Genomic DNA, 13,090 nt, shown 5'->3' on the forward strand with positions numbered 1-13,090 from the left:
TAAAGATGATATATTCCCACCCTTCATAGTGAAGAAATAAAATTACACTGCCCAAGACCTTCAGCCACATTCTGCAAGGAGAAGCGCACTGGAGACCTTACTGTTCTCATTTATGCATCTGACACTTAAGGAGCACTTCTGAGTTCAGGCCTACTCTGTGACTGGGAGATGTGGAATTTCTTCATTAATTCATTATTTATCCAAAATCTTAAACACCTGTTCCTACACATCATTTTGGGGTTGAGGTGAGGAAAACAAATATCAAATGTTTCCCAGATTACTGGTTGGGCAAAGAATTTTTGTGCCTGAAAGCTATACTTTCTAACTTTGCTGTCTTTCTAATGGAGGTGAAAGTAGTTCTGTTGCTTTTTTTTTCTTCCTGGTACTGTAGCAGCTTTCAAAATGATAATTTGGAGTTTCCTTAGGCGAAATTACATTCCAGTTTGCTAAAACTTCCCTCTCTGCTCATCTAAAGATGAATGAAGTGTAGTATCTCCACTCCGGCTGCTCCTAGGGGAAGAAGGAATGCAGTTAATTAACAGCTTCTTCCCCTCTGATCTCCACTTTGCTACTTTCCTAGAGAGAGGGAAGCCCTGCTGGCTCTGGTCTTCCCACCCTCCATGTACCCTAAGTCCTGCAAGCAACGGGCATTCCATCTTGAGTAGCAGAGAGCGGCAATCCTCTTCTCTCTGCTCTTCCTCACATAAACTTGCAAGTTTTGTGTCTTCCCACCCTAAATTCTAAGGTTCTGTCAATGAAAAGTGTTAAATTCTGTAAAATATTTGAAGAGATTTCTTCTGAGCCAAATATAAGTGACCAAGTTCCCCTGACACAGCCCCAGAAGATCCTGACAACATGTGCCCAAGGCGGCTGGGCTGCAGCTTGGTTTTAAACATTTCAGGGAGACATAAGACATCAATCAATACATGTAAGATGTACATTGGTTCAGTCTGAAACGCCAGGCGACTTGAAGCAGGGGTGGAGGAGCTTCCAGGTCATAGGCAGATTCAAAGGTTTTTGTTAAAATGAGCACTCTGAATGAAGAGACCCCCCCCACCCCCTACCCTGCACCAAACAGGCTTTGTGTGAGCAACACAGCTGTTTATTCTCCAGGTGCAGGCAGGCTGAGTCCAAAAAGAGAGTCAGGGGAGGCTGGTGGGATAAGAGTTGATTTTATAGGTTTGGCGTAGGTGGTGGAAAGTTACAGAAGTTACAGTTTGGGGAGGTTTTTGCAAGCTGGGAGGGGGTCGTAGGGTCTGGAGTCAAGAGGTTGACCAAAGTTGGTTACAAAGTCCAATTGCCTTATCAGTTGAGGTGGAAATAAGAAACAATAAAATAATGTCTTAACCCAGCAGTGGTTGATCATTCTTCCCCTTTTTGTGGTTTTCCAGTTACTTCAGACTTTCTAGTTCCAGGAACTCATCTGGAGTGTCCGTGCAGGTCACAGAGGTTACCATGGCGCCATCAGTCAGCCTAAGAGACCTTACAATTTTCTGATTGGCAATTGGTTAAAGAGTTATTATCCAAGACCTGGAACCAATAGAAAGGAATGTCTGGGTTGAGATAAAAGGTTATGGAGACCAAGGTTTTATTAGGCAGGTGAAGCCTCCAGGTAGCAGGCTGCAGAGCTCTTATCAGACCTAAAAAGGTGTCAAACTTGGGCCGGGCGCGGTGGCTCACGCCTGTAATCCCAGCACTTTGGGAGGCCGAGGCTGGGTGGATCACAAGGTCAAGAGATCAAGACCATCCTGGTCAACATGATGAAACCCTGTCTCTACTAAAAAAAATACAAAAAATTAGCTGGGCATGGTGGCGCATGCCTGTAATCCCAGCTACTCAGGAGGCTGAGGCAGGAGAATTGCCTGAACCCAGGAGGTGGAGGTTGCGGTGAGCCGAGATCGCGCCATTGCACTCCAGCCTGGGTAACAAGAGTGAAACTCCATCTCAAAAAAAAAGAAAAAAAAAAAAAAGGTGTCAAACTCCTAGTTCTCTCCCAGATCAGGGAAAAGACCTGGAAAGGAACAGGGATTCTCTACAGAATGTAGATGTTCCCCACAAGAAACAGCTCTGCAGAGGAATTTCAAAATATGTCAAAGAAATATATTTTGGTGAGAACTTAAGTTATGAGGATGCAAAGGCATAAGAATGATAAAATGGACTTTGGGGACTCAGGGAAAAGGGTGGGGTGGGGTGAGGGATAAAAGACTACATATTGGGTGCAATGTTCACTGCTTGGGTGATGGGTGCACCAAAATCTCAGAAATCACCTCAAGAGAACTTATTCATGTAACCAAACACCACCTGTTCCTCAAAGACCTATTGAAAAATATATATATTGCATTGGTAAACGCTCATGTACATTGCCCATAACCTGATCCCAAAGGACAGGAGTTAATTAGAGCAGATGAGCAAATTCGCAGCATCTTTTAAAATAAATTTTGTGCTTCATTTGCTTCTAAAAAAAAAAAAGAAAGAAATATATTTTCGGGTAAAATACTTCAGTTTCTTTCAGGGCCTACTGTCTGTCATGTGATACTATACTAGAGTCAGGCTGGAATTTGGTGACTTATTGTCAGAGACGTTTGGACCAGAGCAATTCCATCTGGAATAGGGGCTGGGTAAAATAAGGCTGAGACCTACTGGGCGGCATTCCCAGACAGTTAGGAATTCTAAGTAACGGCCGGGCACGGTGGCTCACGCCTTATAATCCCAGCACTGGGAGGCCGAGGCGGGTGGATCACGAGGTCAAGAGATCGAGACCATCCTGGTCAGCAAGGTGAAACCCCGTATCTACTAAAAATACAAAAATCAGCTGGGCATGGTGGCGTGTGCCTGTAGTCCCAGCTACTCGGGAGACTGACGCAAAAGAATTGCTTGAACCCAGGAGGCAGAGGTTGCAGTGAGCCAAGATCGTGCCATTGCACTCCAACCTGGGTAACAAGAGCGAAACTGTCGCAAAAAAAAAAAAAAAAAAAAAAAGGAATTCTAAGTAACAAGATGACATAGGAGATCAGCACAGGATACGAGTCACAAAGACTCTGCTGATGAAACAGGTTGCAGTAAAGAAGCTGGCCAAAACCCATCAAAATCAAGATGGCGATGAGAGTGACCTCTGGTCATTCTCACTGCTGCGCTCCCACTAGGGCCATCACGGTTTACACATGCCATGGCAACATCCAGAAGTTATCCTATCTGGTCTAAAAAGAGGAGGCATGAATAATCGATTCCTTGTTTAGCATATGATAAAGAAATAACCATAAAAATGGGCAACCAGCAGCCCTCAGGACTGCTCTGCCTAGGGAATAGCCATTCTTTCTTTACTTTCTTAATAAACTTACTTTCACTTTATGGACTCACCTTGAGTTCTTTCTTGTGTGAGATCCAAGAACCCTCTTTTGGGGTCTGGATCTGGACCCCTTTCTAGTAACATTATTGCTACAAAAAGTCTGTTTCTGGCCGGGCGTGGTGGCTCATGCCTGTAATCCCAACACTTTCGGAGGCCAAGGCAGGTGGATCACTTGAGGTCAGGGTTTCCAGACCAGCCTAGCCAACATGGTGAAACCCCATTTCTACTAAACATACAAAAATTAGCAGGGCATGGCGGCACACGCCTGTAATCCCAGCTACTCAGGAGGCTGAGACAGGAGAATCACTTGAACTCAGGAGAATCACTCGAACCCAGAAGGCAGAGGTTGCAGTGAGGAGAGGCTGAAGCAGGAGAATCCCCTGAACCCGGGAGGTGGAGGTTGCAAGGTTGCAGTGAGCTGAGATTGCACCACTGAACTCCAGCCTGCTGGGTGACAAAGTCTGTTTCCTTAAGATCTCTGTTGTTGTTGTTGTTGTTTTAAGACAGAGTCTTGCTCTGACGCCCAGGCTGGAGTGCAGTGGCACGATCTCAGCTCACTGCAACCTTGCAACCTCTGCCTCTCAGGTTCAAGGGATTCTCCTGTCTCACCCTCCCAAGTAGCTGGTATTACAGGTGACTGCCACCACGCCCAGCTAATTTTTTTGTATTTTTAGTAGAGATGGGGTTTCGCCATGTTGGCCAGGCTAGTCTCAAACTCCTGACCTCAGATGATCTGCCCGCCTTGGCTTCCCAAAGTGCTGGGATTATAGGCGTGAGCCGCCCTGCAAGATCTCTGTTTTAATGTTAATGTTGGTCAGCTGTGCCTGAATCCCAACGTGAGGAGAGTATAATGAGGCATGTCCAACCCCCACTCTCCATTATGGCCTGAACTAGTTTTCCAAGTTAAATCTGGAATGCCATTGGCAGAGAGAAGGGATTCATTCAATTGGTTGAGGAGCTTAGAATTTAGTTTTTGGTTTCCAGCTCCTTGGCTTCTGGTGGCATTTATTACAGTGACATGTCACTCCGGCAGATCTCACCACCTCAACATCTCAGCCAAAAACTAAAAAGTAAACAACAAAGCCTATAAATGGCCAAAATAATGGGCATGAACTCTGGGGACTAAAGCTCAGGCTCTGTTTACTGGCAAGCCCCTCAACCACTCTCTTAGGGTTTTTTCACTTTAAATATTCAGAACCTTTCTAGGAAGCTCAGTTTGTTACCGGAAAGGGGTTTTGATCCATTCAGACCCCAAGTGAGGATTCTTGAATTTCTTGCAAGAAAGAATTCAGGGCAGGTCCAAAGAGTAAAATGAAAGTGAATTTATTAAGAAAGTAAAGGAAGCCAGGCACGGTGGCTCACGCCTGTAATCCCAGCACTTTGGGAGGCTGAGGCAAGCAGATCACTAGGTCAGGAGTTGGGGACCAGCCTGACCAACATGGTGAAACCTGTCTCTACTAAAAATACAAAATTAGCCCGTCGTAGTGGCACACACCTGTAATCCCAGCTACTCAGGAGGCTGAGGCAGGAGAATTGCTAGAACCTAGGAGGTGGAGGTTACAGTGAGCAGACATGGTGCCACTGCACTCCAGCCTGGGCAACAGAACAAGACTAAAAAAAAAACCGGGGGTGGGGGAAGTAAAGGAATTAAAGAATGAGCAGCCCTAAGGGCTGCTGGTAGGCTGTTTTTATGGTTATTTCTTGATTATATGCTAAACAAGGGGTGGATTATTTATAGGTTTTCTGGGCATGGAGAATGATTTCCTGGAACTGAAGGCTCCTCTTCCTTTTATACCATATAGATGTTGCCATAGCATTTTTGTAAACCTTCATGGCGCCCGGCAGGAGCGTCTTTTAGCATGCTAATGAATTATAACTAGCGTATCATAAGCAGTGAGGATGAGCAGCGTTCACTTTCTTTACCATCTTCGTTTCTGGCAGATTTTGGCCGGCTTCTTTACTGCACACTGTTTTATTAGAGGGGTCTTTGTGACCTGTATCTTGTGTGGGCCTGCTATCTCACTGTTACCAGAAAGGGGTCAGGATCCAGACCCCAAGAGAGGGTTCTTGGCCCTTGCACAAGAAATAATTCAGGGCAAGTCCATAAAGTGTAAGCAAGTTTATTAAGAAAGAAAATAATATCTATTCTCTAGCAGAGTAGCCCTGAGGGCTGCTGGTTGCCCATTTTTATGGTTATTTCTTGATTATATGCTAAATAAGGGATGGTTTATTCATGCCTTCTCTTTTTAGATTTTCTAGGGTAACATCCAGACGTTGTCATGGCATCTGTAAACTGTGATGTCGCCAGTGGGAGTGCAGTAGTGAGAATTACCAGCGGTCACTCTCATCGCCATCTTGGTTTTGGTGGGTTTTAGTCAGCTTCTTTACTGCAACCCGTTTCATCAGCAGAGACTTTGTGACCTGTATCTTGTGCCAACCTCCTATCTTATCCTGTGACTTAGAATGCCTAACCTCCTGGGAATGCAGCCCAGTAGGTCTCAGCCTTATTTTACCGAGCCCCTATTCAAGATGGAGTCGCTCTGGTTCGAAGCCTCTGACAAGTTCACTGGTGGCACAGGCCCCTTTTAGCAACAACAGAGACAACACTCCTAACAAGTTGGCTTAAGCATTTTACAAACACAGCTTTTATTTCAGAGGGGGCTACTTACAAACGCCCCCTCTAAATCCCCTAAGGGCACACCGTAGAAAACGCCTTCATGATTATCCTAACATCATAACTGCGAGGACCACCATCCTCTTTTCACAGGTAAGCGAAGAGAGGCAAAAAGAGGGCAGATATATACTCAAGGCAGACTCTCTAAAGCGAAACTGGGGTTTTGAGGTCAGTTAAACTTGGGTTGAATTTGAACCCAAGACTGCCTGGGTGAAAAGCCCGTTGCTTTCTTTACACCTCGGCTGCGTCAGGCTCTTAAAGAGGCGATGGAGGATGTACTTCTTAGAGAACCTCAATATGTCTACAATGTAAGTGTTTAGGTGCTTCCTTAACTTGGAAAAAACCACAACTGGGGACCCCGGGCCAACGCGGCGCCTGCATATTGAGTGCGCCCAAGAAAACGAATTTCCTCCCGCCGAGCGTCGGTTTAAGCAGCACAATCGCTCTGGAGACCGGAGGCTCCGTGGCCCAGCAGCAGGAGCGGGGCGGGGCGCGAGGGCCACACTCGTGGGTCCGTTTTTCCTCTCCCGGCCAGCCGCGCTCGGCTCCCATCTACCAGCGGGAAAGAGGGTCTCCAAGCACGCTAGCACGCGCACTCCCGGCCTCAACCCTAGGCTCCGCCTCAGCCTCCCGGATTGGAGTCTTCTGGGAACGGTTCTCCTCCGGCCCCCACCGGCGGACTTCCTGCCGGCAGCTCCACAGCCCCGCCCCCTGAAGATCCACCAATGACGGTGCGTGTGTGGCTTGAGTGGGTGGGGCCTGAGAGATTCGAAAGGAGCCCCGCCCCCTCGGAGCAGATTCCCGGGACTAGGTTGCTGGGGGAAGACTTGTGTGGAAGACAAGGCGGCGCGGGAAGTGGAAACCAGGTGGGCTGGAGGTGTGCTTTGCGTGTGGTGTCAGGGAAGTGGAAACGTGGCTTGCGGGGTGAAGAACCCTGAGGATAGTGGTGGGGAGGAAGATGGGGCGTTCAGAACCCCCCAGTGAGGAGAGACCAGGATGAGGGGCGGCTCCAGGGCAATCTGGGCGGTGGGGGGAGCCCTCCGCACTTTTCCCGGAGATAGCAGGAGTAGTTACGCGGCAGGTGCCACTCCTGGGCGCTTGCTTTGCCTCCAGCATGACCCGCGCCCCTGGCCTGAATATAGCTGCAATCCCGGGGCAGGATGGATACCTCAGGAAAGGTATGGTTTCTCTCCAGCTCAGGTCTAAGTGGACTCTCGCTTCTGCTGGCTGGACATGGAGGATTTGGAGGAAGGTAAGGAAAGGAGGGAGGGAGGAATGAGACCCAGCAATGGAGAGCTGCATCAGTGACCCATGACTGGCCTTCATTCTTCTTTCCCCTTCAGATGTAAAATTTATTGTGGATGAGACCTTGGACTTTGGGGGGCTGTCACCATCCGACAGGTACAAGCCTCTTTATCCCACTTTCTTTCCTCTAACAGCACCTCTTTGTCTCGAACCCCTTACTGCTGAATTATTGGCCGCTGGGACTTGGGTTGGTAATTTAGCAAGGTTTCGTGCACTCGGGGCTGCTGGGTGGCTGGTTGACTCGGGCCTCTATGACACTATTGGTAGTGGGGAGAGAAGCGAGAAGCTGGAGTTAGATTTCAGGGTGTTAAGAAGAAGGGTACGTGGATTTGCTGCATCTCCATCCTGGCATCATTTCTGATGTCAGTAAATGCTAAAGGCCTATTAGGCCCCATAGAACCAGGTACCTCATCACCCAGAGGCCACATCTCACAGGCAGCGCAGGCATCAGGGCATGGGGTTGTGTCCCTGGCTCTGTTGTGGGGCTTTTGCCCAGTCTCCCTTGCATAGTTTTCTGTTGTCTTTTGCATGGGCATGATGCCTGGTTTGTTTTCCTGTCTCAGCCGTGAGGAGGAAGACGTAACAGTGTTGGTGACTCCAGAGAAACCACTTCGACGGGGCCTCTCCCACCGAAGTGACCCAAATGCAGTGGCTCCTGCTCCCCAGGATATGAGGTTCAGCCTAGGCCCCCTCAGCCCAGAGAAGCTGGAGGAGATCCTCGATGAGGCCAACCGGCTGGCCGCCCAGCTAGAGCGGTGTGCCTTGCAGGAGCGGGAGAGCACGGGTGAGGGCCTGGGGCCTCGCCGAGTGAAGCCCAGTCCTCGGCGGGAGACCTTTGTGCTCAAGGACAGTCCTGTCCGAGACCTGCTGCCCACTGTGAACTCTTTGGCTCAGAGCACCCCCTCCCCAAGCAGCCTGACACCTCGACTCCGGAGCAGTGATAGGAAGGGGTCAGTCAGGGTTCTTCGGGCAACGCCTGGAAAGAGGCCCTCCAACATGAAGAGGGTGAGTTGAGAGGACCGAGTTGGAGGTGCGCCCCCAGACATAGCGCATGCCATGATGCAGGCAGAGAGTGGTTTCCTTATTGGTAAAACGGGGATAGTATTTCTTCATCTAGAATTGTTGGAATTAAACGAGAACCATAAACAAAGAGAACAAAAACTCTTACCATAGTGTCTTGAGTATAAGCTCTGTAATGTCTATAATAAACTCCACAAATGGTATTGGCAATAGTGATGGTGACGATGATGTTAGCAGCAAACATCTATCCTTCCTTACTGGGATCTAAACAATGCTCCACCTCTAGTTCTTAATTCCTTAAGCCACAGAACAGATATTTTCTCCACTCTAGTCTTTTTTTCCTCTTTCTTTGTGTTTCAGGAGTCACCCACTTGCAGTCTGTTCCCTGCATCCAAAAGCCCAGCATCTTCTCCTCTTACCCGATCGACGCCCCCAGTCCGCGGGAAAGCTGGGCCCAGTGGGAGAGCAGCAGCCAGTGAGGAGACCTGAGCAGCCAAGTTGCGGGTGAGTGGGAGTGGGGAGTTTGTGGGACTGACTCTGAAATTTCTCTACTCCTCTCCACCAGGTCCACCTACCCCCATCAGACCCGTCCTGGCCCCACAGCCTTCTACCAGTAACTCTCAACGCCTGCCCCGGCCACAGGGAGCAGCTGCTAAATCTTCCAGTCAACTGCCCATTCCCTCGGCCATCCCCAGGCCTGCCAGCCGAATGCCACTCACCAGCCGGAGTGTACCACCTGGCAGAGGTGCCCTACCTCCGGATTCTCTGTCAACTCGGAAAGGGCTTCCAAGACCAAGCGCCGCAGGACACAGAGTGAAGGAAAGTGGACACAAGGGTGAGAATTCAGAAGGAGGAATACCTGCCCTTGCCCGGCATGTCCTCACTCTCCCAGAGCTGGCAACAGTGACCCCTTTGCCATCCTCATTGCAATTCAATTGGAAGATGGGGAGGCTGAGTTACAGAGAGGATATGGGGCTGGACAGAGTCTAAGTCTTAGTTTCCAAATACATCATGGTTGAGGGGAGAGCACTAATCCCACACTCACTCCCTTCACCCAGTATTTCTTTTTGAGGTCAGTTAAACTTGCTGCTAACTCATTTCCTTTGTTAACTCCCATGAAGTTCCTGTTTCCCAGCGACTAAATCTTCCTGTCATGGGTGCCACTCGCAGCAATATGCAGCCCCCCAGGAAAGTGGCAGTCCCAGGACTTACCAGGTCAGTCTGGTCCTCCCCTGTCCATCCTGTCTCCCTACCCCGCCATCATCTGGGATTCTAAACTGTTATGCACATTAGCCCTGAATTTTGCATGGAAAGATTGAGAGAGGAGGGGAGCCGGGAGCAGGGGATGGGGGGTCCCATTTCTTCCGACCCTGAGGAGCTTGCACTCTGCTGGGTGACAAATGGGCTTGAGGAAGGACGGCATTTTAAAGCTGTTCTTCCTTCTATCTCTTTAGGTAAAGAGGTCGGGACAGCAAGCAAGACTTCAGTAGCAAACCACTACAATCGGTACCTGGACTCGCCTCTACCCAGCAGACCCTGACTCCAGCAGATTCTGGCCCAGGGACAGGAGGAAGAGATGCCACCAGGGCTGGTCCCCCAGGAGTAGAGACCATGGGAAATGGGGTGGATTAGGATTGAGCTGGAGAAGTCTTAAACTCTCTGGGTTGAAAGAAGATTAGGAGAAAAGAGGTCACCTTCCAGCAGTGGAATGAACGAACAGAAATGAGAGGTACAGGCAAGTGGTTTGTCTTTATCCACCCGCACTGTGTGGCAGCCCCAGAGAATTTGATCTTCCCGGGCATTGGTTCACTGGACATTTCCATGTGAGTGGTCTCTGTAGCTAACCTCCCTGCTCTCTGAGGAGCTGTCTTCCTGAATCGCATCCTCTACTGGACTCTGGCCTGCTTGGAGAGGCGGCAGCAGGCACCTGGTCTTCAGAAATTGTTTCCTGTGAATTCCGTGACTCCTAATAGGCCAGTTTGTGATAAGCTTACTCTATCAGTCTTCATTTTTCTAAAATAAAGTGAATGTATTTTTATATTCTCTGTACATCTGGAAGTCGATCCTGCTCCACTTTCTTTTTTTAGACAGTCTCGCTTTGTCACCCAGGCTGGAATGCAGTGGCGCAATCTTGGCTCACTGCAACCTCCACCTCCTGGGTTCAAGCAATTTTCCTTCCTCAGCCTCCTGAGTAGCTGAGATTACAAGCACCCGCCACCACACCTGGCTAATTTTTTGTATTTTTAGTAGAGACAGGGTTTCACCATGTTGGCCAGGCTGGTCTCAAACTCCTGACCTCAGGTGATCCACCCACCTTCACCTTCTAGAGTGCTGAGATTACAGGTGTGAGCCATTGCACCCAGCCCCTGCTCCAATTTCTAACAAGTTTGGAGTAAATCTCCGTAATTCCAGGGAGGGGGCCAGAATGGGCCTCCTAGGCAGGGGCCTGAATAGGCCCTAGGGCCTTGAGATTCCAGCTCATCAGGCTATGACTACTCCCCTTGTTGGCATTAGACAAGGACAGGCTGCCTTTCCCCAGGTCTCTTGTATCATTGGAAGGTCCAGATGAAAGTTCAGTGTAGCTAATTCACAGTATGTGAGGCTATTAAGCTAGGCTAGGTAGATTCTTTATTTAAACTTGAATGTCCTTTACTGGCAAAGGAATGGGGCCTCCTAGAAACTCAACAGCTTCTTTTTTTTCTTTTTTTTTCAAGGCAGAGTCTCACTCTGTTGCCCAGGCTGGAGTTCAGTGGCATGATCTCAGCTGCAACCTCCGCCTTCTGGGTTCAAACAATCCTCCTGCCTCAGCCTCCTGAGGAGCTGGGAACACAGGTGCCTGCCATCACGCCTGGCTTATTTTTTGTATTTTTAGTAGAGACAGGGTTTCACCATGTTGGCCAGGCTGGTCTCAAACTCCTGACCTCAGGTGATCCACCCACTTCGGCCTCCCAAAGTGCTGGGATCATAGGCGTGAGCCACCATGCCCGGCCCACATCAGCTTATTTGCTCTCCTTGTGAGACATGAAGGCCCTTTAGTGGTGTTCATCTCCCCCAGTCACCTCAACCAGAGCAGCTGGAACACCTTGTCATGCTCCAACTTAAATCACTGGGGTTGTCTGCGCTCTCATCTCCCCTGTTAGACTGGCGAGCATCAGGATCTGGAAACCTCTGCTGTGCTCTAGTGTTGTGACCTATGTGTAGCACTGGTCACAGAGCATTCGGTTTATTTATTCAGAAAATATTTGAGTGCAAGACAGTGAGTGTTTGCTGAAGGAATGACAAAGACACGTTTAACACATTTGGTGTAGGGCTTCCCTTTTTTTGCAGCCTTTAACTCTGGTAATCAACCAATTCAATTCCTTCCGAGTTTTAAAAGCCAGGCCATGACTTGAGAAAAGCAGAAGGTAAGTGGGCAAAGAGAAATGGGACTGCCAGCTGGTGCCCCACCCATGCCTATATAGCCATAAATGCCTGGCTGAGGCACCAAAGTGTCCTTGCCCTGTCCCTGGAGCCAGGGGCCCGCCACTGCTTTCTCCCTTTTGTGGCTGATCCCAAAGTTTACCTAGCACATTCGCCAACTTCAGTGACAGTGCCTAGACACTTTTCCCTGAGCTCTGCAGCAACTCCTGCAGCTCTGGATTCCAGGAATTGGTGGGAGGGAAGGGGTATGCAGACAGACACGGAGTATTCAGCTCTGGAAGAATTTGGTGTAAGGCAAGGAACTTCAGATGTGCTTGCCAGCTGTGTCCTGCACTGGTGTCTAGTGAGCAGGGCCTGTTTGTGGCTCCTGGCCCAGTAGAAGCACTGGAAGGTCAGCAGGCTTAGGTACACACCTGGGCGAAGCCGGAAGGTGACACGTTTGTGTGCGCTGGGTGTGAGCCATGTCCTGGGTGGGTCGTTACAGGCAAAACAAGCTGCAGACCATGTGTTGTTGCCACCTGGTGGCTGGAGACGGCAAGGCACGTCCTGTTTGCCCTCTTGGTTAGCCTTGCGTTTTGTCCCTACCCAACTCCCTCCCTGCCAAACCTGCTTCAGCAGCACTTTCAGTAGGCAGTGCCAGTCAGGGAGGAGCCCCTCCTGCCACGGCTGCCCTTCTTGTTCAGCCACCTGCCTGTCTCCTTCCCTTTGGGCCTGGCTTTCTACTTTTTCTGTCTGTGCACTCTTCCACCGCACCCAGTAGCAACAACACCGAAAGCCAGTGTTTACCGGCCTCTCACTATGTACTATGAACTGTTCCAAGCACTACATGTGTTAACTCACTTAATCCGTATAAAAGCTCAATTAGGTGGATGCTTTTATCATCATCCTCATTTTGCAGGCAGAGAAACTCAAGGCTTAGAAAGATTAAGTTTCTCAGTCTGGTTCCAGAGTTTGTGGTTTTGTTTTGTTTTGTTTTGTTTTTTTGAGACAGGTCTGGCTGTATTACCCAGGCTGGGTGCAGTGGTTTGATCTTGGCTTACTGTAGCCTCTGCCTCCTGGGCTCACACCATCCTCCCACCTCAGCCTCCCTAATAGCTGGGACTACAGGCACGTACCACCACAGCTAGCTAATTTTTTTTTTGTATTTTTTTGTAAAGATGGGGTTTCACCTTGGCCTCAAGTGATCTACCCACCTTGGCCTCCCAAAGTGCTGGGATTACAGGTATGAGCCACTGTGCCCAGCAGGGTTTGTGTTCTTAATCATTGCCCTATATTGTCCCCAGGTTAACTCCCTTTCTAGGCTTTTTTTTTTTTTGAGATGGAGT

General features: G+C 49.2%; 1 protein-coding gene across 3 annotated transcripts; it reads left to right on the plus strand.

Moving 5' to 3' along the window:
* The first annotated feature begins 6,816 nt into the window (after window positions 1-6,816).
* Window positions 6,817-10,394, plus strand: PSRC1 (proline and serine rich coiled-coil 1). 3 transcript variants are annotated; one of them, XM_064372022.1, is made up of 8 exons: window positions 6,817-6,897; window positions 7,216-7,272; window positions 7,364-7,421; window positions 7,889-8,330; window positions 8,706-8,820; window positions 8,911-9,180; window positions 9,467-9,560; window positions 9,800-10,394. In XM_064372022.1, the coding sequence occupies exons 2-8, from the start codon at window positions 7,254-7,256 to the stop codon at window positions 9,801-9,803; spliced, it is 1,002 nt and encodes a 333-aa protein (XP_064228092.1). In that variant the 5' UTR covers window positions 6,817-6,897; window positions 7,216-7,253; the 3' UTR covers window positions 9,804-10,394. The 3 variants fall into 3 exon arrangements, with proteins under 3 accessions (XP_064228092.1, XP_012323474.2, XP_012323473.2); XM_012468051.2 differs by having other exon boundaries at window positions 7,221-7,272; XM_012468050.2 differs by having other exon boundaries at window positions 6,817-6,886.
* The last annotated feature ends 2,696 nt before the right edge of the window (window positions 10,395-13,090 follow it).

The sequence above is a fragment of the Aotus nancymaae genome, unplaced genomic scaffold (genome assembly GCF_030222135.1).
Source record: "Aotus nancymaae isolate 86718 unplaced genomic scaffold, 86718_ANA_hifiasm-v0.15.2.pri h1tg000007l, whole genome shotgun sequence".
In the NCBI taxonomy this organism is placed as follows: Eukaryota; Metazoa; Chordata; class Mammalia; order Primates; family Aotidae; genus Aotus; species Aotus nancymaae.